The following is a 26376-nucleotide window of genomic DNA, read 5'->3' as shown; positions in this document are numbered from 1 at the left end:
AGTGTCTATCAGTGTCCATCAGTATCTATCAGTGTCTATCAGTGTCTATCAGTGTCTATCAGTGTCTATCAGTGTCCATCAGTATCTATCAGGGTCCATCAGTATCTATCAGTATCTACCAGTGTCTATCAATATCTACCAGTGTCTATCAGTGTCCATCAGTATCTATCAGTATCTATCAGTGTCTATCAGTGTCTAACAGTGTCTATCAGTGTCTATCAGTGTATATCAGTGTCCATCAGTGTCCATCAGTGTCTATCAGTATCTATCAATATCTATCAGAGTCTATCAGTGTCTATCAGTGTCTATCAGTGTCCATCAGTGTCTATCAGTATCTATCAGTGTCCATCAGTATCTATCAGTATCTATCAGTGTCCATCAGTATCTATCAGTGTCCATCAGTATCTATCAGTGTCCATCAGTATCTATCAGTGTCCATTAGTGTCCATCAGTGTCCATTAGTGTCCATCAGTGTCTATCAGTATCTATCAGTGTATTTCAGTGTCTATCAGTGTCCATCAGTATCTATCAGTGTCCATCAGTATCTATCAGTATCTATCAGTGTCTATCAATATCTATCAGTGTCTATCAGTGTCCATCAGTATCTATCAGTGTCTATCAGTGTCCATCAGTATCTATCAGTATCTATCAGTGTCTATCAGTGTCTAACAGTGTGTATATATATCCATCAGTGTCTATCAGTGTCTAACAATATCTATCAGTGTCCATCAGTGTCCATCAGTGTCCATCAGTATCTATCAATATCTATCAGTGTCTATCAGAGTCTATCAGTGTCTATCAGTATCTATCAGTATCTATCAATATCTATCAGTGTCTATCAGTGTCTATCAGTGTCCATCAGTGTCCATCAGTGTCTATCAGTATCTATCAGTGTCCATCAGTGTCCATCAGTATCTATCAGTGTACATCAGTGTACATCAGTATCTATCAGTGTCCATCAGTGTCCATCAGTGTCTATCAGTGTCTATCAGTGTCTATCAGTGTCTATCAGTGTCTATCAGTGTCTATCAGTGTCCATCAGTATCTATCAGTGTCTATCAGTGTCTATCAGTGTATATCAGTGTCTATCAGTGTCCATCAGTATCTATCAGTATCTATCAGTATCTATCAGTGTCTATCAGTGTCTATCAGTGTCTATCAGTGTGTGGGTATATATATATATATCAGTGTCTATCAGTGTCTATCAGTGTCTATCAGTGTCTATCAGTGTCTAACAGTGTTTGGGTATATATATATATATCAGTGTCTATCAGTGTCCATCAGTATCTATCAGTATCTATCAGTGTCTATCAGTGTCTATCAGTGTCTATCAGTGTCTAACGGTGTGTGGGTATATATATATATATATCAGTGTCTATCAGTGTCTATCAGTGTCTATCAGTGTCTATCAGTGTCTAACAGTGTGTGGGTATATATATATATATATATATCAGTGTCTATCAGTATCTATCAGTATCTATCAGTGTCTATCAGTGTCTATCAGTATCTATCAGTGTCTATCAGTGTCTATCAGTGTGTATATATATCTATCAGTGTCTATCAGTGTCTATCAATATCTATCAGTGTCCATCAGTGTCCATCAGTATCTATCAATATCTATCAGTGTCTATCAGTATCTATCAGTGTCTATCAGTGTCCATCAGTGTCCATCAGTGTCCATCAGTGTCTATCAGTGTCTATCAGTGTCTATCTGTGTCTATCAGTGTCCATCAGTATCCATCAGTGTCCATCAGTATCTATCAGTGTCTATCAGTGTCTATCAGTGTCTATCAGTGTCCATCAGTATCTATCAGTGTCTATCAGTGTCTATCAATGTCTATCAGTGTCTATCAGTGTCTATCAGTGTCTGTCAGTATCTATCAGTGTCTATCAGTGTCCATCAGTGTCTATCAGTGTCCATCAGTATCTATCAGTGTCTATCAGTGTCTATCAGTGTCTATCAGTGTCTATCAGTGTCCATCAGTATCTATCAGTGTCTATCAGTGTCTATCAGTGTCTATCAGTGTCTATCAGTGTCTATCAGTGTCCATCAGTCTCTATCAGGGTCCATCAGTATCTATCAGTATCTATCAGTGTCTATCAATATCTACCAGTGTCTATCAGTGTCCATCAGTATCTATCAGTATCTATCAGTGTCTATCAGTGTCTAACAGTGTCTATCAGTGTATATCAGTGTCCATCAGTGTCCATCAGTGTCTATCAGTATCTATCAATATCTATCAGAGTCTATCAGTGTCTATCAATATCTATCAGTGTCCATCAGTGTCTATCAGTATCTATCAGTGTCCATCAGTATCTATCAGTATCTATCAGTGTCCATCAGTATCTATCAGTGTCCATCAGTATCTATCAGTGTCCATCAGTATCTATCAGTGTCCATTAGTGTCCATCAGTGTCTATCAGTATCTATCAGTGTATTTCAGTGTCTATCAGTGTCCATCAGTATCTATCAGTGTCCATCAGTATCTATCAGTATCTATCAGTGTCTATCAATATCTATCAGTGTCTATCAGTGTCCATCAGTATCTATCAGTGTCCATCAGTATCTATCAGTATCTATCAGTATCTATCAGTGTCTATCAGTGTCTAACAGTGTGTATATATATCCATCAGTGTCTATCAGTGTCTAACAATATCTATCAGTGTCCATCAGTGTCCATCAGTGTCCATCAGTATCTATCAATATCTATCAGTGTCTATCAGAGTCTATCAGTGTCTATCAGTATCTATCAGTATCTATCAATATCTATCAGTGTCTATCAGTGTCTATCAGTGTCCATCAGTGTCCATCAGTGTCTATCAGTATCTATCAGTGTCCATCAGTATCTATCAGTATCTATCAGTGTACATCAGTATCTATCAGTGTCCATCAGTGTCCATCAGTGTCTATCAGTGTCTATCAGTGTCTATCAGTGTCTATCAGTGTCTATCAGTGTCTATCAGTGTCTATCAGTGTCTATCAGTGTCTATCAGTGTCTATCAGTGTCCATCAGTATCTATCAGTGTCTATCAGTGTCTATCAGTGCATATCAGTGTCTATCAGTGTCCATCAGTATCTATCAGTATCTATCAGTGTCTATCAGTGTCTATCAGTGTCTATCAGTGTCTATCAGTGTGTGGGTATATATATATATATCAGTGTCTATCAGTGTCTATCAGTGTCTATCAGTGTCTATCAGTGTCTAACAGTGTTTGGGTATATATATATATATCAGTGTCTATCAGTGTCCATCAGTATCTATCAGTATCTATCAGTGTCTATCAGTGTCTATCAGTGTCTATCAGTGTCTAACGGTGTGTGGGTATATATATATATATATATATCAGTGTCTATCAGTGTCTATCAGTGTCTATCAGTGTCTATCAGTGTCTAACAGTGTGTGGGTATATATATATATATATATCAGTGTCTATCAGTATCTATCAGTATCTATCAGTTTCCATCAGTTTCCATCAGTATCTATCAGTATCTATCAGTATCTATCAGTGTCTATCAGTGTCTAACAGTGTGTGGGTATATATATATATATATCAGTGTCTATCAGTGTCTATCAGTGTCTATCAGTGTCTATCAGTGTCTAACAGTGTGTGGGTATATATATATATATATATATATATATATATATATATATATATATATATCAGTGTCTATCAGTATCTATCAGTATCTATCAGTGTTTATATCAGTGTCCATCAGTATCTATCAGTATCTATCAGTGTCTATCAGTGTGTATATCAGTGTCCATCAGTGTCCATCAGTATCTATCAGTATCTATCAGTGTCTATCAGTGTCTATCAGTATCTATCAGTGTCTATCAGTGTCTATCAGTGTCTATCAGTGTCTATCAGTGTCTATCAGTATCTATCAGTGTCTATCAGTATCTATCAGTGTCTATCGGTGTCTATCGGTGTCTATCGGTGTCTATCAGTGTCCATCAGTATCTATCAGTGTCTATCAGTGTCTATCAGTGTCTATCAGTGTCTATCAGTGTCTATCAGTATCTATCAGTATCTATCAGTGTCTAACAGTGTCTAACAGTGTGTATATATATCTATCAGTATCTATCATTGTCTAACAGTGTGTATATATATATCAGTGTATATAATAATATAATATAATAATATCTATCAGTGTCCATCAGTGTCTATCAGTATCTATCAGTGTCCATCAGTATCTATCAGTATCTATCAGTGTCCATCAGTGTCTATCAGTGTCTATCAGTGTCTATCAGTGTCTATCAGTATCTATCAGTGTCTATCAGTGTCTATCAGTGTCTATCAGTGTCTATCAGTGTCTATCAGTGTCTATCAGTGTCTATCAGTGTCTATCAGTATCTATCGGTATCTATCGGTATCTATCGGTGTCTATCGGTGTCTATCGGTGTCTATCAGTGTCTATCAGTATCTATCAGTATCTATCAGTGTCTATCAGTATCTATCAGTGTCTATCAGTGTCTATCAGTGTCTATCAGTGTCTATCAGTGTCCATCAGTGTCCATCAGTGTCTATCAGTGTCTATCAGTGTCTATCAGTGTCTATCAGTGTCTATCAGTGTCTATCAGTATCTATCAGTATCTATCAGTGTCTAACAGTGTGTATATATATCTATCAGTATCTATCATTGTCTAACAGTGTGTATATATATATCAGTGTATATAATAATATAATATAATAATATCTATCAGTGTCCATCAGTGTCTATCAGTATCTATCAGTGTCCATCAGTATCTATCAGTATCTATCAGTGTCCATCAGTGTCTATCAGTGTCTATCAGTATCTATAAGTGTCTATCAGTGTCTATCAGTGTCTATCAGTGTCTATCAGTGTCTATCAGTATCTATCAGTGTATATCAGTGTCTATCAGTGTCCATCAGTATCTTTCAGTGTATATCAGTGTCTATCAGTGTCCATCAGTATCTATCAGTGTCTATCAGTGTCTATCAGTGTCTATCAGTGTCTATCAGTATCTATCAGTGTATATCAGTGTATATCAGTGTCTATCAGTGTCTATCAGTGTCTATCAGTGTCCATCAGTGTCTATCAGTATCTATCAGTGTCTATCAGTGTCTATCAGTGTCTATCAGTGTCTATCAGTATCTATCAGTGTCCATCAGTGTCTATCAGTATCTATCAGTATCCATCAGTCTCTATCAGTATCTATCAGTATATATCAGTATATATCAGTGTGTCTATCAGTATCTATCAGTGTCCATCAGTATCCATCAGTGTCTATCAGTATCTATCAGTATCTATCATTGTGCCTATCAGTATCTATCAGTGTGTGTGTATATATATCAGTGTCCATCAGTGTCCATCAGTGTCTATCAGTGTCTATCAGTGTCTATCAGTGTCTATCAGTGTCTATCAGTGTCTATCAGTGTCTATCAGTGTCTATCAGTGTCCATCAGTGTCCATCAGTGTCTATCAGTGTCTATCAGTATCTATCAGTGTCTATCAGTGTCTATCAGTATCTATCAGTGTCTATCAGTGTCTAACAGTGTGTATATATATCTATCGGTGTCTATCAGTGTCTATCAATATCTATCAGTGTCCATCAGTGTCCATCAGTATCTATCAATATCTATCAGTGTCTATCAGTATCTATCAGTGTCTATCAGTGTCCATCAGTGTCCATCAGTGTCCATCAGTGTCCATCAGTGTCTATCAGTGTCTATCAGTGTCTATCAGTGTCTATCAGTGTCTATCAGTGTCTATCAGTGTCTATCTGTGTCCATCAGTATCTATCAGTGTCTATCAGTGTCTATCAATGTCTATCAGTGTCCATCAGTGTCTATCAGTATCCATCAGTGTCTATCAGTGTCTATCAGTGTCTATCAGTGTCTATCAGTGTCCATCAGTGTCTATCAGTGTCTATCAGTGTCTATCAGTGTCTATCAATGTCTATCAGTATCTATCAGTATCTATCAGTGTCTATCAGTGTCTATCAGTATCTATCAGTGTCTATCAGTGTCTAACAGTGTGTATATATATCTATCAGTCTATCAGTGTCTATCAATATCTATCAGTGTCCATCAGTGTCCATCAGTGTCCATCAGTATCTATCAGTGTCCATCAGTATCTATCAGTGTCTATCAGTGTCTATCAGTGTCTATCAGTGTCCATCAGTGTCCATCAGTGTCCATCAGTGTCCATCAGTGTCCATCAGTGTCTATCAGTGTCTATCAGTGTCTATCAGTGTCTATCTGTGTCTATCTGTGTCTATCTGTGTCCATCAGTATCTATCAGTGTCTATCAGTGTCTATCAGTGTCTATCAGTGTCTATCAGTGTCCATCAGTGTCCATCAGTGTCTATCAGTGTCCATCAGTATCTATCAGTGTCTATCAGTATCTATCAGTGTCTATCAGTGTCTATCAGTGTCTATCAGTGTCCATCAGTGTCTATCAGTGTCTATCAGTGTCTATCAATGTCTATCAGTGTCTATCAGTGTCTATCAGTGTCTGTCAGTATTTATCAGTGTCTATCAGTGTCCATCAGTGTCTATCAGTTTCCATCAGTATCTATCAGTGTCTATCAGTGTCTATCAGTGTCTATCAGTGTCTATCAGTGTCTATCAGTGTCCATCAGTGTCTATCAGTGTCTATCAGTGTCTATCAATGTCTATCAGTGTCTATCAGTGTCTATCAGTGTCCATCAGTATCTATCAGGGTCCATCAGTATCTATCAGTATCTATCAGTGTCTATCAATATCTACCAGTGTCTATCAGTGTCCATCAGTATCTATCAGTATCTATCAGTGTCTATCAGTGTCTAACAGTGTCTATCAGTGTCTATCAGTGTATATCAGTGTCCATCAGTGTCCATCAGTGTCTATCAGTATCTATCAATATCTATCAGAGTCTATCAGTGTCTATCAAAATCTATCAGTGTCCATCAGTGTCTATCAGTATCTATCAGTGTCCATCAGTGTCTATCAGTATCTATCAGTGTCCATCAGTATCTATCAGTATCTATCAGTGTCCATCAGTATCTATCAGTGTCCATCAGTATCTATCAGTGTCCATCAGTATCTATCAGTGTCCATTAGTGTCCATCAGTGTCTATCAGTATCTATCAGTGTATTTCAGTGTCTATCAGTGTCCATCAGTGTCCATCAGTATCTATCAGTGTCCATCAGTATCTATCAGTATCTATCAGTGTCTATCAATATCTATCAGTGTCTATCAGTGTCCATCAGTATCTATCAGTGTCTATCAGTGTCCATCAGTATCTATCAGTATCTATCAGTGTCTATCAGTGTCTAACAGTGTGTATATATATCCATCAGTGTCTATCAGTGTCTAACAATATCTATCAGTGTCCATCAGTGTCCATCAGTGTCCATCAGTATCTATCAATATCTATCAGTGTCTATCAGTGTCTATCAGTGTCTATCAGTATCTATCAATATCTATCAGTGTCTATCAGTGTCTATCAATATCTATCAGTGTCCATCAGTGTCTATCAGTATCTATCAGTGTCCATCAGTATCTATCAGTATCTATCAGTGTACATCAGTATCTATCAGTGTCCATCAGTGTCTATCAGTGTCTATCAGTGTCTATCAGTGTCTATCAGTGTCTATCAGTGTCCATCAGTATCTATCAGTGTCTATCAGTATCTATCAGTGTCTATCAGTGTATATCAGTGTCTATCAGTGTCCATCAGTATCTATCAGTATCTATCAGTGTCTATCAGTGTCTATCAGTGTCTATCAGTGTGTGGGTATATATATATATATCAGTGTCTATCAGTGTCTATCAGTGTCTATCAGTGTCTATCAGTGTCTATCAGTGTCTAACAGTGTTTGGGTATATATATATATATCAGTGTCTATCCGTGTCCATCAGTATCTATCAGTATCTATCAGTGTCTATCAGTGTCTATCAGTGTCTATCAGTGTCTATCAGTGTCTAACAGTGTGTGGGTATATATATATATATATCAGTGTCTATCAGTGTCTATCAGTGTCTACCAGTGTCTATCAGTGTCTACCAGTGTGTGGGTATATATATATATATATATATCAGTGTCTATCAGTATCTATCAGTATCTATCAGTTTCCATCAGTATCTATCAGTATCTATCAGTATCTATCAGTATCTATCAGTGTCTATCAGTGTCTAACAGTGTGTGGGTATATATATATATATATCAGTGTCTATCAGTGTCTATCAGTGTCTATCAGTGTCTATCAGTGTCTAACAGTGTGTGGGTATATATATATATATATATATATATATATATCAGTGTCTATCAGTATCTATCAGTATCTATCAGTGTCTATCAGTGTGTGGGTATATATATATATATATATATATATATCAGTATCTATCAGTATCTATCAGTGTCTATCAGTGTGTATATCAGTGTCCATCAGTATCTATCAGTATCTATCAGTGTCTATCAGTGTTTATATCAGTGTCCATCAGTATCTATCAGTATCTATCAGTGTCTATCAGTGTGTATATCAGTATCCATCAGTATCTATCAGTATCTATCAGTGTCTATCAGTGTCTATCAGTATCTATCAGTGTCTATCAGTATCTATCAGTGTCTATCAGTGTCTATCAGTGTCTATCAGTATCTATCAGTGTCTATCAGTATCTATCAGTGTCTATCAGTGTCTATCAGTGTCTATCAGTGTCTATCAGTGTCCATCAGTATCTATCAGTGTCTATCAGTGTCTATCAGTGTCTATCAGTATCTATCAGTATCTATCAGTGTCTAACAGTGTGTATATATATCTATCAGTATCTATCATTGTCTAACAGTGTGTATATATATATCAGTGTATATAATAATATAATATAATAATATCTATCAGTGTCCATCAGTGTCTATCAGTATCTATCAGTGTCTATCAGTGTCCATCAGTGTCCATCAGTATCTATCAGTATCTATCAGTGTCCATCAGTGTCTATCAGTGTCTATCAGTGTCTATCAGTGTCTATCAGTGTCTATCAGTGTCTATCAGTGTCTATCAGTGTCTATCAGTGTCTATCAGTATCTATCGGTGTCTATCGGTATCTATCGGTATCTATCGGTGTCTATCGGTGTCTATCGGTGTCTATCGGTGTCTATCAGTGTCTATCAGTGTCTATCAGTATCTATCAGTGTCTATCAGTATCTATCAGTGTCTATCAGTGTCTATCAGTGTCTATCAGTGTCTATCAGTGTCCATCAGTGTCCATCAGTGTCTATCAGTGTCTATCAGTGTCTATCAGTGTCTATCAGTATCTATCAGTATCTATCAGTGTCTAACAGTGTGTATATATATCTATCAGTATCTATCATTGTCTAACAGTGTGTATATATATATCAGTGTATATAATAATATAATATAATAATATCTATCAGTGTCCATCAGTGTCTATCAGTATCTATCAGTGTCCATCAGTATCTATCAGTATCTATCAGTGTCCATCAGTGTCTATCAGTGTCTATCAGTATCTATAAGTGTCTATCAGTGTCTATCAGTGTCTATCAGTATATATCAGTGTCCATCAGTGTCTATCAATGTCTATCAGTGTCTATCAGTGTATATCAGTTCCCATCAGTGTCTATCCGTGTCTATCAGTGTCTATCAGTGTCTATCAGTGTCTATCAGTGTCTACCAGTGTCTATCAGTGTCTATCGGTGTCTATCAGTGTCTATCAGTATATATCAGTGTCCATCAGTATCTATCAGTGTCTATCAGTATATATCAGTGTATATCAGTGTCTATCAGTGTCTATCAGTATCTATCAGTGTATATCAGTGTCTATCAGTGTCTATCAGTGTCCATCAGTGTGCATCAGTATCTATCAGTGTCTATCAGTATATATCAGTGTCTATCAGTATCCATCAGTGTCCATCTGTGTCTATCAGTGTCTATCAGTGTCTATCAGTGTCCATCAGTGTACATCAGTATCTATCAGTGTATATCAGTGTCTATCAGTGTCCATCAGTATCTATCAGTGTATATCAGTGTCTATCAGTGTCCATCAGTATCTATCAGTATCTATCAGTGTATATCGGTGTCCATCAGTGTCTATCAGTGTCTATCAGTGTCTATCAGTATCTATCAGTGTATATTAGTGTCTATCAGTGTCTATCAGTGTCCATCAGTGTCTATCAGTATCTATCAGTATCTATCAGTGTCTATCAGTGTCTATCAGTATCTATCAGTGTCCATCAGTGTCTATCAGTATCTATCAGTATCCATCAGTCTCTATCAGTGTCTATCAGTATCTATCAGTATATATCAGTGTGTCTATCAGTATCTATCAGTGTCCATCAGTATCCATCAGTGTCCATCAGTGTCTATCAGTATCTATCAGTATCTATCAGTGTGTCTATCAGTATCTATCAGTGTGTCTATCAGTATATATCAGTGTGTGTATATATATCAGTGTCCATCAGTGTCCATCAGTGTCTATCAGTGTCTATCAGTGTATATCAGTGTCTGTCAGTGTCCATCAGTGTCTATCAGTGTCTATCAGTATCTATCAGTGTCTATCAGTGTCTATCAGTATCTATCAGTGTCTATCAGTGTCTAACAGTGTGTATATATATCTATCAGTGTCTATCAGTGTCTATCAATATCCATCAGTGTCCATCAGTGTCTATCAATATCTATCAGTGTCCATCAGTGTCCATCAGTATCTATCAGTGTCTCTCAGTGTCTATCAGTGTGTCTATCAGTGTCCATCAGTGTCTCTCAGTGTCTATCAGTGTCTATCAGTGTCTATCAGTGTCTATCAGTGTCTATCAGTGTCCATCAGTATCTATCAGTGTCTATCAGTGTCTATCAGTGTCTATCAGTGTCCATCAGTGTCCATCAGTGTCCATCAGTGTCCATCAGTGTCTATCAGTGTCTATCAGTGTCTATCAGTATCTATCAGTGTCTATCAGTGTCTATCAGTGTCTAACAGTGTGTATATATATCTATCAGTGTCTATCAGTGTCTATCAATATCTATCAGTGTCCATCAGTGTCCATCAGTATCTATCAATATCTATCAGTGTCTATCAGTATCTATCAGTGTCTATCAGTGTCCATCAGTGTCCATCAGTGTCCATCAGTGTCTATCAGTGTCTATCAGTGTCTATCAGTGTCTATCAGTGTCTATCAGTGTCTATCTGTGTCCATCAGTATCTATCAGTATCTATCAGTGTCTATCAGTGTCTATCAGTGTCTATCAATGTCTATCAGTGTCCATCAGTGTCTATCAGTGTCCATCAGTATCTATCAGTGTCCATCAGTATCTATCAGTGTCTATCAGTGTCTATCAGTGTCTATCAGTGTCCATCAGTATCTATCAGTGTCTATCAGTGTCTATCAATGTCTATCAGTATCTATCAGTGTCTATCAGTGTCTATCAGTATCTATCAGTGTCTATCAGTGTCTAACAGTGTGTATATATATCTATCAGTGTCTATCAGTGTCTATCAATATCTATCAGTGTCCATCAGTGTCCATCAGTATCTATCAATATCTATCAGTGTCTATCAGTATCTATCAGTGTCTATCAGTGTCCATCAGTGTCCATCAGTGTCCATCAGTGTCTATCAGTGTCTATCAGTGTCTATCTGTGTCTATCAGTGTCCATCAGTATCTATCAGTGTCCATCAGTATCTATCAGTGTCTATCAGTGTCTATCAGTGTCTATCAGTGTCCATCAGTATCTATCAGTGTCTATCAGTGTCTATCAATGTCTATCAGTGTCTATCAGTGTCTATCAGTGTCTGTCAGTATCTATCAGTGTCTATCAGTGTCCATCAGTGTCTATCAGTGTCCATCAGTATCTATCAGTGTCTATCAGTGTCTATCAGTGTCTATCAGTGTCTATCAGTGTCCATCAGTATCTATCAGTGTCTATCAGTGTCTATCAGTGTCTATCAGTGTCTATCAGTGTCCATCAGTATCTATCAGGGTCCATCAGTATCTATCAGTATCTACCAGTGTCTATCAATATCTACCAGTGTCTATCAGTGTCCATCAGTATCTATCAGTATCTATCAGTGTCTATCAGTGTCTAACAGTGTCTATCAGTGTCTATCAGTGTATATCAGTGTCCATCAGTGTCCATCAGTGTCTATCAGTATCTATCAATATCTATCAGAGTCTATCAGTGTCTATCAATATCTATCAGTGTCCATCAGTGTCCATTAGTGTCCATCAGTGTCTATCAGTATCTATCAGTGTATTTCAGTGTCTATCAGTGTCCATCAGTATCTATCAGTGTCCATCAGTATCTATCAGTATCTATCAGTGTCTATCAATATCTATCAGTGTCTATCAGTGTCCATCAGTATCTATCAGTGTCTATCAGTGTCCATCAGTATCTATCAGTATCTATCAGTGTCTATCAGTGTCTAACAGTGTGTATATATATCCATCAGTGTCTATCAGTGTCTAACAATATCTATCAGTGTCCATCAGTGTCCATCAGTGTCCATCAGTATCTATCAATATCTATCAGTGTCTATCAGAGTCTATCAGTGTCTATCAGTATCTATCAGTATCTATCAATATCTATCAGTGTCTATCAGTGTCTATCAGTGTCCATCAGTGTCCATCAGTGTCCATCAGTGTCCATCAGTGTCCATCAGTATCTATCAGTATCTATCAGTGTACATCAGTATCTATCAGTGTCCATCAGTGTCCATCAGTGTCTATCAGTGTCTATCAGTGTCTATCAGTGTCTATCAGTGTCTATCAGTGTCTATCAGTGTCCATCAGTATCTATCAGTGTCTATCAGTGTCTATCAGTGTATATCAGTGTCTATCAGTGTCCATCAGTATCTATCAGTATCTATCAGTATCTATCAGTGTCTATCAGTGTCTATCAGTGTCTATCAGTGTGTGGGTATATATATATATATCAGTGTCTATCAGTGTCTATCAGTGTCTATCAGTGTCTATCAGTGTCTAACAGTGTTTGGGTATATATATATATATCAGTGTCTATCAGTGTCCATCAGTATCTATCAGTATCTATCAGTGTCTATCAGTGTCTATCAGTGTCTATCAGTGTCTAACGGTGTGTGGGTATATATATATATATATCAGTGTCTATCAGTGTCTATCAGTGTCTATCAGTGTCTATCAGTGTCTAACAGTGTGTGGGTATATATATATATATATATATCAGTGTCTATCAGTATCTATCAGTATCTATCAGTGTCTATCAGTGTCTATCAGTATCTATCAGTGTCTATCAGTGTCTATCAGTGTGTATATATATCTATCAGTGTCTATCAGTGTCTATCAATATCTATCAGTGTCCATCAGTGTCCATCAGTATCTATCAATATCTATCAGTGTCTATCAGTATCTATCAGTGTCTATCAGTGTCCATCAGTGTCCATCAGTGTCCATCAGTGTCTATCAGTGTCTATCAGTGTCTATCTGTGTCTATCAGTGTCCATCAGTATCTATCAGTGTCCATCAGTATCTATCAGTGTCTATCAGTGTCTATCAGTGTCTATCAGTGTCTATCAGTGTCCATCAGTATCTATCAGTGTCTATCAGTGTCTATCAATGTCTATCAGTGTCTATCAGTGTCTATCAGTGTCTGTCAGTATCTATCAGTGTCTATCAGTGTCCATCAGTGTCTATCAGTGTCCATCAGTATCTATCAGTGTCTATCAGTGTCTATCAGTGTCTATCAGTGTCTATCAGTGTCCATCAGTATCTATCAGTGTCTATCAGTGTCTATCAGTGTCTATCAGTGTCTATCAGTGTCTATCAGTGTCCATCAGTATCTATCAGGGTCCATCAGTATCTATCAGTATCTATCAGTGTCTATCAATATCTACCAGTGTCTATCAGTGTCCATCAGTATCTATCAGTATCTATCAGTGTCTATCAGTGTCTAACAGTGTCTATCAGTGTCTATCAGTGTATATCAGTGTCCATCAGTGTCCATCAGTGTCTATCAGTATCTATCAATATCTATCAGAGTCTATCAGTGTCTATCAATATCTATCAGTGTCCATCAGTGTCTATCAGTATCTATCAGTGTCCATCAGTATCTATCAGTATCTATCAGTGTCCATCAGTATCTATCAGTGTCCATCAGTATCTATCAGTGTCCATCAGTATCTATCAGTGTCCATTAGTGTCCATCAGTGTCTATCAGTATCTATCAGTGTATTTCAGTGTCTATCAGTGTCCATCAGTATCTATCAGTGTCCATCAGTATCTATCAGTATCTATCAGTGTCTATCAATATCTATCAGTGTCTATCAGTGTCCATCAGTATCTATCAGTGTCTATCAGTGTCCATCAGTATCTATCAGTATCTATCAGTGTCTATCAGTGTCTAACAGTGTGTATATATATCCATCAGTGTCTATCAGTGTCTAACAATATCTATCAGTGTCCATCAGTGTCCATCAGTGTCCATCAGTATCTATCAATATCTATCAGTGTCTATCAGAGTCTATCAGTGTCTATCAGTATCTATCAGTATCTATCAATATCTATCAGTGTCTATCAGTGTCTATCAGTGTCCATCAGTGTCCATCAGTGTCTATCAGTATCTATCAGTGTCCATCAGTATCTATCAGTGTACATCAGTATCTATCAGTGTCCATCAGTGTCCATCAGTGTCCATCAGTGTCTATCAGTGTCTATCAGTGTCTATCAGTGTCTATCAGTGTCTATCAGTGTCTATCAGTGTCTATCAGTGTCCATCAGTATCTATCAGTGTCTATCAGTGTCTATCAGTGCATATCAGTGTCTATCAGTGTCCATCAGTATCTATCAGTATCTATCAGTGTCTATCAGTGTCTATCAGTGTCTATCAGTGTCTATCAGTGTGTGGGTATATATATATATATCAGTGTCTATCAGTGTCTATCAGTGTCTATCAGTGTCTATCAGTGTCTAACAGTGTTTGGGTATATATATATATATCAGTGTCTATCAGTGTCCATCAGTATCTATCAGTATCTATCAGTGTCTATCAGTGTCTATCAGTGTCTATCAGTGTCTAACGGTGTGTGGGTATATATATATATATATATCAGTGTCTATCAGTGTCTATCAGTGTCTATCAGTGTCTATCAGTGTCTAACAGTGTGTGGGTATATATATATATATATATCAGTGTCTATCAGTATCTATCAGTATCTATCAGTTTCCATCAGTTTCCATCAGTATCTATCAGTATCTATCAGTATCTATCAGTGTCTATCAGTGTCTAACAGTGTGTGGGTATATATATATATATATCAGTGTCTATCAGTGTCTATCAGTGTCTATCAGTGTCTATCAGTGTCTAACAGTGTGTGGGTATATATATATATATATATATATATATATATATATATATATATATATATATCAGTGTCTATCAGTATCTATCAGTATCTATCAGTGTTTATATCAGTGTCCATCAGTATCTATCAGTATCTATCAGTGTCTATCAGTGTGTATATCAGTGTCCATCAGTATCTATCAGTATCTATCAGTGTCTATCAGTGTCTATCAGTATCTATCAGTGTCTATCAGTGTCTATCAGTGTCTATCAGTGTCTATCAGTGTCTATCAGTATCTATCAGTGTCTATCAGTATCTATCAGTGTCTATCAGTGTCTATCAGTGTCTATCGGTGTCTATCAGTGTCCATCAGTATCTATCAGTGTCTATCAGTGTCTATCAGTGTCTATCAGTGTCTATCAGTGTCTATCAGTATCTATCAGTATCTATCAGTGTCTAACAGTGTCTAACAGTGTGTATATATATCTATCAGTATCTATCATTGTCTAACAGTGTGTATATATATATCAGTGTATATAATAATATAATATAATAATATCTATCAGTGTCCATCAGTGTCTATCAGTATCTATCAGTGTCCATCAGTATCTATCAGTATCTATCAGTGTCCATCAGTGTCTATCAGTGTCTATCAGTGTCTATCAGTGTCTATCAGTATCTATCAGTGTCTATCAGTGTCTATCAGTGTCTATCAGTGTCTATCAGTGTCTATCAGTGTCTATCAGTATCTATCAGTGTCTATCGGTATCTATCGGTATCTATCGGTGTCTATCGGTGTCTATCGGTGTCTATCAGTGTCTATCAGTATCTATCAGTGTCTATCAGTATCTATCAGTGTCTATCAGTGTCTATCAGTGTCTATCAGTGTCTATCAGTGTCCATCAGTGTCCATCAGTGTCCATCAGTGTCTATCAGTGTCTATCAGTGTCTATCAGTGTCTATCAGTGTCTATCAGTGTCTATCAGTATCTATCAGTATCTATCAGTATCTATCAGTGTCTAACAGTGTGTATATATATCTATCAGTATCTATCATTGTCTAACAGTGTGTATATATATATCAGTGTATATAATAATATAATATAATAATATCTATCAGTGTCCATCAGTGTCTATCAGTATCTATCAGTGTCCATCAGTATCTATCAGTATCTATCAGTGTCCATCAGTGTCTATCAGTGTCTATCAGTATCTATAAGTGTCTATCAGTGTCTATCAGTGTCTATCAGTGTCTATCAGTGTCTATCAGTATCTATCAGTGTCTATCAGTATATATCAGTGTCCATCAGTGTCTATCAATGTCTATCAGTGTCTATCAGTGTATATCAGTTCCCATCAGTGTCTATCGGTGTCTATCAGTGTCTATCAGTGTCTATCAGTGTCTATCAGTGTCTACCAGTGTCTATCAGTGTCTACCAGTGTCTATCAGTGTCTATCAGTATATATCAGTGTCCATCAGTATCTATCAGTGTCTATCAGTATATATCAGTGTATATCAGTGTCTATCAGTGTCTATCAGTATCTATCAGTGTATATCAGTGTCTATCAGTGTCTATCAGTGTCCATCAGTGTGCATCAGTATCTATCAGTGTCTATCAGTATATATCAGTGTCTATCAGTATCCATCAGTGTCCATCTGTGTCTATCAGTGTCTATCAGTGTCTATCAGTGTCCATCAGTGTACATCAGTATCTATCAGTGTATATCAGTGTCTATCAGTGTCCATCAGTATCTATCAGTGTATATCAGTGTCTATCAGTGTCCATCAGTATCTATCAGTGTATATCGGTGTCCATCAGTGTCTATCAGTGTCTATCAGTGTCTATCAGTATCTATCTGTGTATATCAGTGTATATCAGTGTCTATCAGTGTCCATCAGTGTCTATCAGTATCTATCAGTGTCTATCAGTGTCTATCAGTGTCTATCAGTATCTATCAGTGTCCATCAGTGTCTATCAGTATCTATCAGTATCCATCAGTCTCTATCAGTGTCTATCAGTATCTATCAGTATATATCAGTGTGTCTATCAGTATCTATCAGTGTCCATCAGTATCCATCAGTGTCTATCAGTATCTATCAGTATCTATCAGTGTGTCTATCAGTATCTATCAGTGTGTCTATCAGTATATATCAGTGTGTGTATATATATCAGTGTCCATCAGTGTCCATCAGTGTCTATCAGTGTCTATCAGTGTATATCAGTGTCTGTCAGTGTCCATCAGTGTCTATCAGTGTCTATCAGTGTCCATCAGTGTCTATCAGTGTCTATCAGTATCTATCAGTGTCTATCAGTGTCTATCAGTATCTATCAGTGTCTATCAGTGTCTAACAGTGTGTATATATATCTATCAGTGTCTATCAGTGTCTATCAATATCTATCAGTGTCTATCAGTATCCATCAGTCTCTATCAGTGTCTATCAGTATCTATCAGTATATATCAGTGTGTCTATCAGTATCTATCAGTGTCCATCAGTATCCATCAGTGTCTATCAGTATCTATCAGTATCTATCAGTGTGTCTATCAGTATCTATCAGTGTGTCTATCAGTATATATCAGTGTGTGTATATATATCAGTGTCCATCAGTGTCCATCAGTGTCTATCAGTGTCTATCAGTGTATATCAGTGTCTGTCAGTGTCCATCAGTGTCTATCAGTGTCTATCAGTGTCTATCAGTGTCTATCAGTGTCTATCAGTATCTATCAGTGTCTATCAGTGTCTAACAGTGTGTATATATATCTGTCAGTGTCTATCAGTGTCTATCAATATCCATCAGTGTCCATCAGTGTCTATCAATATCTATCAGTGTCCATCAGTGTCCATCAGTATCTATCAGTGTCTATCGGTGTCTATCAGTGTGTCTATCAGTGTCCATCAGTGTCCATCAGTGTCTCTCAGTGTCTATCAGTGTCTATCAGTGTCTATCAGTGTCTATCAGTGTCTATCAGTGTCCATCAGTATCTATCAGTGTCTATCAGTGTCTATCAGTGTCTATCAATGTCTATCAATGTCTATCAGTGTCCATCAGTGTCTATCAGTGTCCATCAGTATCTATCAGTGTCCATCAGTATCTATCAGTGTCTATCAGTGTCTATCAGTGTCTATCAGTGTCTATCAGTGTCCATCAGTATCTATCAGTGTCTATCAGTGTCTATCAATGTCTATCAGTGTCTGTCAGTGTCTGTCAGTATCTATCAGTGTCTATCAGTGTCCATCAGTGTCTATCAGTGTCCATCAGTATCTATCAGTGTCTATCAGTGTCTATCAGTGTCTATCAGTGTCTATCGGTGTCTATCAGTGTCTATCAGTGTCTATCAGTGTCTATCGGTGTCTATCAGTGTCTATCGGTGTCCATCAGTATCTATCAGTGTCTATCAGTGTCTATCAATGTCTATCAGTGTCTATCAGTGTCTATCAGTGTCCATCAGTATCTATCAGGGTCCATCAGTATCTATCAGTATCTATCAGTGTCTATCAATATCTACCAGTGTCTATCAGTGTCCATCAGTATCTATCAGTATCTATCAGTGTCTATCAGTGTATATCAGTGTCCATCAGTGTCCATCAGTATCTATCAGTGTCCATCAGTGTCCATCAGTGTCCATCAGTGTCTATCAGTATCTATCAGTGTCTATCAGTGTCCATCAGTGTCCATCAGTATCTATCAGTGTCCATCAGTATCTATCAGTATCTATCAGTGTCTATCAATATCTATCAGTGTCTATCAGTGTCTATCAGTGTCCATCAGTATCTATCAGTGTCCATCAGTATCTATCAGTATCTATCAGTGTCTATCAGTGTCTAACAGTGTGTATATATATCTATCAGTGTCTATCAGTGTCTAACAATATCTATCAGTGTCTATCAGTGTCTATCAATATCTATCAGTGTCCATCAGTATCTATCAGTGTCCATCAGTATCTATCAGTGTCCATCAGTGTCTATCAGTGTCCATCAGTGTCCATCAGTGTCCATCAGTGTCCATCAGTGTCCATCAGTGTCCATCAGTATCTATCAATATCTATCAGTGTCTATCAGTGTCTATCAGTGTCTATCAGTGTCTATCAGTATCTATCAATATCTATCAGTGTCTATCAGTGTCTATCAATATCTATCGGTGTCCATCAGTATCTATCAGTGTCCATCAGTATCTATCAGTATCTATCAGTGTCCATCAGTATCTATCAGTGTCCATCAGTGTCTATCAGTGTCTATCAGTGTCTATCAGTGTCTATCAGTGTCCATCAGTATCTATCAGTGTCTATCAGTATCTATCAGTGTCTATCAGTGTATATCAGTGTCTATCAGTGTCCATCAGTATCTATCAGTGTCTATCAGTGTCTTTCAGTGTCTATCAGTGTCTTTCAGTGTCTAACAGTGTGTGGGTATATATATATATATCAGTGTCTATCAGTGTCTATCAGTGTCTATCAGTGTCTATCAGTGTCTAACAGTGTGTGGGTATATATATATATATATCAGTGTCTATCAGTGTCCATCAGTATCTATCAGTATCTATCAGTGTCTATCAGTGTCTATCAGTGTCTAACAGTGTGTGGGTATATATATATATATATATATATCAGTATCTATCAGTATCTATCAGTGTCTATCAGTGTGTATATCAGTGTCCATCAGTATCTATCAGTATCTATCAGTGTCTATCAGTGTGTATATCAGTGTCCATCAGTATCTATCAGTATCTATCAGTGTCTATCAGTGTGTATATCAGTGTCCATCAGTATCTATCAGTATCTATCAGTGTCTATCAGTGTCTATCAGTATCTATCAGTGTCTATCAGTATCTATCAGTATCTATCAGTGTCTATCAGTGTCTATCAGTGTCTATCAGTATCTATCAGTGTCTATCAGTGTCTATCAGTGTCTATCAGTATCTATCAGTGTCTATCAGTATCTATCAGTGTCTATCAGTGTCTATCAGTGTCTATCAGTGTCTATCAGTGTCCATCAGTATCTATCAGTGTCTATCAGTATCTATCAGTGTCTATCAGTGTCTATCAGTGTCTATCAGTGTCTATCAGTATCTATCAGTATCTATCAGTGTCTAACAGTGTGTATATATATCTATCAGTATCTATCAGTGTCTAACAGTGTGTATATATATATCAGTGTATATAATAATATAATATAATAATATCTATCAGTGTCCATCAGTGTCTATCAGTATCTATCAGTGTCCATCAGTATCTATCAGTATCTATCAGTGTCCATCAGTGTCTATCAGTGTCTATCAGTGTCTATCAGTGTCTATCAGTGTCCATCAGTATATATCAGTGTCTATCAGTATCTATCAGTGTCTAACAGTGTCTATCAGTGTATATCAGTGTCTATCAGTGTCCATCAGTATCTATCAGTGTCTATCAGTGTCTATCAGTGTCTAACAGTGTGTGTGTGTATATATATATATATATATATATATATATATATATATATATATATCAGTATCTATCAGTATCTATCAGTGTCTAACAGTGTGTATATATATATATCAGTGTCCATCAGTATCTATCAGTGTCTATCAGTATCTATCAGTGTCTATCAGTGTCTATCAGTGTGTGGGTATATATATATATATATATATATCAGTGTCTATCAGTATCTATCAGTGTCTATCAGTGTCTATCAGTGTCTATCAGTGTCTATCAGTGTCTATCAGTGTCTAACAGTGTGTGGGTATATATATATATATATCAGTATCTATCAGTATCTATCAGTATCTATCAGTATCTATCAGTGTCTATCAGTGTCTATCAGTGTCTATCAGTGTGTGGGTATATATATATATATATCAGTATCTATCAGTATCTATCAGTATCTATCAGTATCTATCAGTGTCTATCAGTGTCTATCAGTGTCTATCAGTGTCTATCAGTGTGTGGGTATATATATATATATATATATATATCAGTGTCTATCAGTGTCTATCAGTGTCTATCAGTGTCTATCAGTGTCTAACAGTGTGTGGGTATATATATATATATATATATATATATATATATATATATCAGTGTCTAACAGTGTCTATCAGTGTATATCAGTGTCCATCAGTATCTATCAGTATCTATCAGTGTCTATCAGTGTCTATCAGTGTCTATCAGTGTCTATCAGTGTCTAACAGTGTGTGTGTATATATATATATATATATATCAGTATCTATCAGTGTCTATCAGTGTCTATCAGTATCTATCAGTGTCTAACAGTGTGTATATATATATCAGTGTCCATCAGTATCTATCAGTGTCTATCAGTATCTATCAGTATCTATCAGTGTCTATCAGTATCTATCAGTATCTATCAGTATCTATCAGTATCTATCAGTGTATATCAGTATCTATCAGTATCTATCAGTGTCTAACAGTGTGTATATATATATCAGTGTATATAATAACATAATATAATAATATCTATCAGTGTCTATCAGTGTCCATCAGTATCTATCAGTGTCCATCAGTGTCTATCAGTATCTATCAATATCTATCAGTGTCTATCAGTATCTATCAGTGTCTATCAGTGTCTATCAGTGTCTATCAGTGTCTATCAGTGTCTATCAGTGTCCATCAGTATCTATCAGTGTCTAACAGTGTCTAACAGTGTCTATCAGTGTCTATCAGTGTCTAACAGTGTGTGGGTATATATATATATATATATATATATCAGTGTCTATCAGTGTCCATCAGTGTCTACCAGTGTCTATCAGTGTCCATCAGTATCTATCAGTATCTATCAGTATCTATCAGTGTCTAACAGTGTCTAACAGTGTGTGTGTATATATATATATATATATATATCAGTGTCTATCAGTGTCTATCAGTGTATATCAGTGTCTATCAGTGTCTATCAGTGTGTATATATATATCAGTGGCTATCAGTGTATATCAGTGTCTATCAGTGTCTATCAGTGTGTATATATATATCAGTGGCTATCAGTGTCTAACAGTGTCTAACAGTGTGTATATATATCTATCAGTGTCTATCAGTGTCTATCAGTGTATATCAGTGTCTATCAGTGTCTATCAGTGTGTATATATATATCAGTGGCTATCAGTGTCTAACAGTGTCTAACAGTGTGTATATATATCTATCAGTATCTATCAGTATCTATCAGTGTCTATCAGTGTGTATATATATCTATCAGTATCTATCAGTGTCTATCAGTGTCTATCAGTGTGTATATATATCTATCAGTGTCTATCAGTATCTACCAGTGTCTATCAGTGTGTATATATATATCAGTGGCTATCAGTCTATCAGTGTCTATCAGTATCTATCAGTGTGTCTATCAGTGTCTATCAGTGTGTATATATGTCTGTATCTTATTATTAATTCATGTGCTAAGCTATTCCTGTCCTCTCCAGATCGTAGGTTTTCTCCTCCCCCTCATGACCAACCTGGTGTGTTCCTCTCTGGTGCTGAGAACCCTCCGTCGTCCAGGGACCATCGGCCACGGCTGCAACAGCAAGCGCCGGGTCCTCCGTATGATCCTCGTCCACCTGGCCATCTTCATCGTCTGCTTTGTCCCATACAACTCCATCCTCTTCCTCTACGCCATGGTGCGGACCCAGGCTCTGGTCAACTGTAACCTTGAGAGGTATAACTAACCCTAAGCCTATAACTCCATCCTCTTCCTCTACGCCATGGTGCAGACCCAGGCTCTGGTGAACTGTAACCTTGAGAGGTATAACTAACCCTATAACTCCATCCTCTTCCTCTACGCCATGGTGCAGACCCAGGCTCTGGTGAACTGTAACCTTGAGAGGTATAACTAACCCTATAACTCCATCCTCTTCCTCTACGCCATGGTGCAGACCCAGGCTCTGGTGAACTGTAACCTTGAGAGGTATAACTAAGCCTATAACTCCATCCTCTTCCTCTACGCCATGGTGCAGACCCAGGCTCTGGTGAACTGTAACCTTGAGAGGTATAACTAACCCTATAACTCCATCCTCTTCCTCTACGCCATGGTGCAGACCCAGGCTCTGGTGAACTGTAACCTTGAGAGGTATAACTAACCCTATAACTCCATCCTCTTCCTCTACGCCATGGTGCAGACCCAGGCTCTGGTGAACTGTAACCTTGAGAGGTATAACTAACCCTATAACTCCATCCTCTTCCTCTACGCCATGGTGCAGACCCAGGCTCTGGTGAACTGTAACCTTGAGAGGTATAACTAACCCTATAACTCCATCCTCTTCCTCTACACCATGGTGCAGACCCAGGCTCTCGTCAACTGTAACACTTTAGCACTTAAATTTTAAGAAATCAATCAATCAACATGTCCATTTTTATAAAAACGTTATCCTCTGAAATGTGTTGTTGCTGTTTGTAGATATGTGATTTAGTCTGTCTGTATGTACAGTATGGTGTTTGCTGCAAAATTACTTGCCACATTGAGGCCATTAATTTAGCCTTGTTCTGAATGTGAAGGTTTGTCCGGACGCTGTACCCCATCACCCTGTGTCTGGCCACCCTCAACTGCTGCCTAGACCCAGTGGTGTACTACTTTACCTCTGAGTCCTTCCAGAAGAGTCTCACCACAGGGGGGAAGGGAGGGGTCCGGGCTGAGAGCATCCCCCGCAGCGACACACACCTGAGTAGTGAGGCAGAGACGCAGCAGGACACAGGGACACTGACCAGGGATGGGAGACCGTGGAGAGACACACGGGACTGGACAGTCACCAGGAGAGACTCACAAGAAGCATCACTCACTAGAAACACACAGGACGCTCTCGCCAGCAACGGGAAAGATACGGGAGTGAATGAGACTCAGTTCTGACACTGCAGGAGAGACAGGGAGAAATAGAGAGAGAAAGAGAGAGAGAGGAAGAGAGCAAGATGACAGTTCAGGATGGAGAAATCAAGTTTCTGAGTATAAGCCCTAGCTCCAAAGCCACCGTATCTCCGCTCCCCAAAAAATATATGTCACTTTCTCTTTGGAAGAGCAGGGATTGAATGCCGTCTGAAACAACGCAGTGTGCCTCGTCAAAAAGTCTGACGATAGTTCGGGAGTCTCTGCCGCTCTTTCGGCATAGTGCGGGTGAAGCCTCTGTTAACTGTAGCTCGCCAGAGCAGTTCTTCCACTGTCAGGAGAAATGGTAATGCATATTAATAAATGTTAATTGAATGCAAATAAAGGTTGCTTTGCTACAACACCCACAACAGAAAGACAATTATGGTCTCAGATTCGCAGGTAGAGGACTTCTGTGAGATGTTGCTGTCAACATCAGGGGGTATCTTCATCTTTGTATTTCCGGAGAGCTGACCGGCTCGATTCGGTCATATGTAGCAACATTTGAAATTGTGTTTTTTACATTGGACAAAAGTAGAGACTCAGAGCTAGAAAATTGTACAGTACATACTACAGTTGAGGAACAATGGGAAAGTCATTCTGCTTTGAGATTGTATAAACTGAAGAGCTTTTCTTTGTCTACACCCATTCAACATTGTTCACACCCTCTTAAGCCTTAGCCCCACTCATCTCTTTAAGGATTCACATGTGAGGCCATGTGCTAAACAGAGGGAGTAGTGTACTAAACAACAAAAGATCAAGACTAAATAAAGGCTGGTTTATATTACGTGTATCGACAGTTGTCGCAGTGACATCATGTACATTCTATTGTTGTCCAGCATCAAACTTGCTGTTGTCGTTATGAAAAAGTAAAAACACAAAAATGACAGGCTACATTTCATCAGCAGCCTGGTGGTCCAAAAGAGCATAACTGGTGTATTTTAACACCAATAACATTTTTAAAGTTTAAATGTTACGAATCCCTCTGGCCCGACAGTCTAGGGGGGGTGGTAATGGGACCCGTAACACAACTCATGCAAATTATTATAGTGACAACGTAACAGTGAGAACAAAAATAACCACAGACAACTAAATTACTACCGTCAAACACTCAAGGTTTATTTACAAACACACGGTAATGGGGGGAGCAGGAAAAGGGGCTGAGCGGGACCCAAGGAATGAAAGAATACCAATTCAAAAACACCCCTAAGCTAGACTAGCCTAATTCACAAACAGCTAACTAACTAACCAAAAATACAGGGGGTGGTCCGCCCAGTTCTAACTAGTGTTTTTAACAATATTTAACTACGGGTAGTGTAGCCCAAGGGCGACTTGTCTGGTTACCCCCTTTTCCCACCATTAAACAAACACTCAAACACCATAACCAAAACAATACTCACAGGTGGGGACAAAGTGACATGTAGCTGCAAAACACACAAGCGATCTACAGACAGAAGGCATGTTACAAAGAGATTGAGCTCGGGAGACAACAACTGACAGGGGTTTTAAACCAAGGGAAAGGGACTGTGATTGGGTAGGGGAAAGGAGCAGGTGTCTTCCGATTAGCGACTGATTGATGACTGATTGGGGAATGATTATTGTCACCTGTGAGTAGGGGAGAAGGAGAGAAAAGAAATACACACAGGATACACACAGAACATTTGTATCCGTAACATTAAACATAAATTTAGTTTATCTCAATCTAGCAAACCAGGTAACTAAAAGCAACTTTCTAACCAATGTTTTGGTTTGTTTATAGCTTGTTAGCTAGCTAACATTAAGTTAGCTGGCTAGCCTGTTCAATTAATGACCATATCATAACTCACAATACGCTAATAACAGACAATAGCTTACAGTTGTGAGTGTGACGAAGTAAAAGCACGACATTCTACCGGAGAATTTTAGAACTTGGACACTGCCTTGCTGGCCTAAGAGAGTCTAGCACGCTAATTTGATTTTGGTGCAGGTTTTGGTGCATGTTGTTCTTCACACTACCGTCTCTGGTAAACACACGCTATATCAAATAAATCAAAGTTTATTCGTCACATGCACAGGATACATAAGGTGTAAACGGTACAGTGAAATGGTTACTTGCATAGTGGAGTCCATTGTTTAGGCATGTAACGTTAGATCGCTAGCTAGCTAAACAATGACCCATAATCCCAACTTGTAACATCACTACCCTGCATGAATCTACAGGTAAATAAAGCTAACCAACTAGGTTCAATATAAGCTAGCTAGCTAAAATTAGGCTATAACTAGCAATGCAAATGGCTCT

At 37.9% G+C, this 26376-nt stretch overlaps 1 protein-coding gene across 1 annotated transcript in view; it reads left to right on the top strand.

Annotated features, from left to right (window-relative positions):
* The window catches only part of LOC129827329 (lysophosphatidic acid receptor 4-like), a 46762-nt gene extending 21877 nt beyond the window's left edge, over positions 1-24885 (top strand). Inside the window, exons 4-5 of the mRNA XM_055888080.1 lie at positions 22669-22901; positions 23738-24885. Coding sequence (XP_055744055.1) covers positions 22669-22901; positions 23738-24086 — 582 coding nt within the window. The 3' untranslated portion in view covers positions 24087-24885. The remainder of the gene's footprint in view (positions 1-22668; positions 22902-23737) is intronic.
* The last annotated feature ends 1491 nt before the right edge of the window (positions 24886-26376 follow it).

The sequence above is a fragment of the Salvelinus fontinalis genome, chromosome 29, assembly GCF_029448725.1.
Source record: "Salvelinus fontinalis isolate EN_2023a chromosome 29, ASM2944872v1, whole genome shotgun sequence".
NCBI classification, from domain to species: Eukaryota; Metazoa; Chordata; class Actinopteri; order Salmoniformes; family Salmonidae; genus Salvelinus; species Salvelinus fontinalis.
This window is presented reverse-complemented; position numbering and strand designations above follow the sequence as displayed.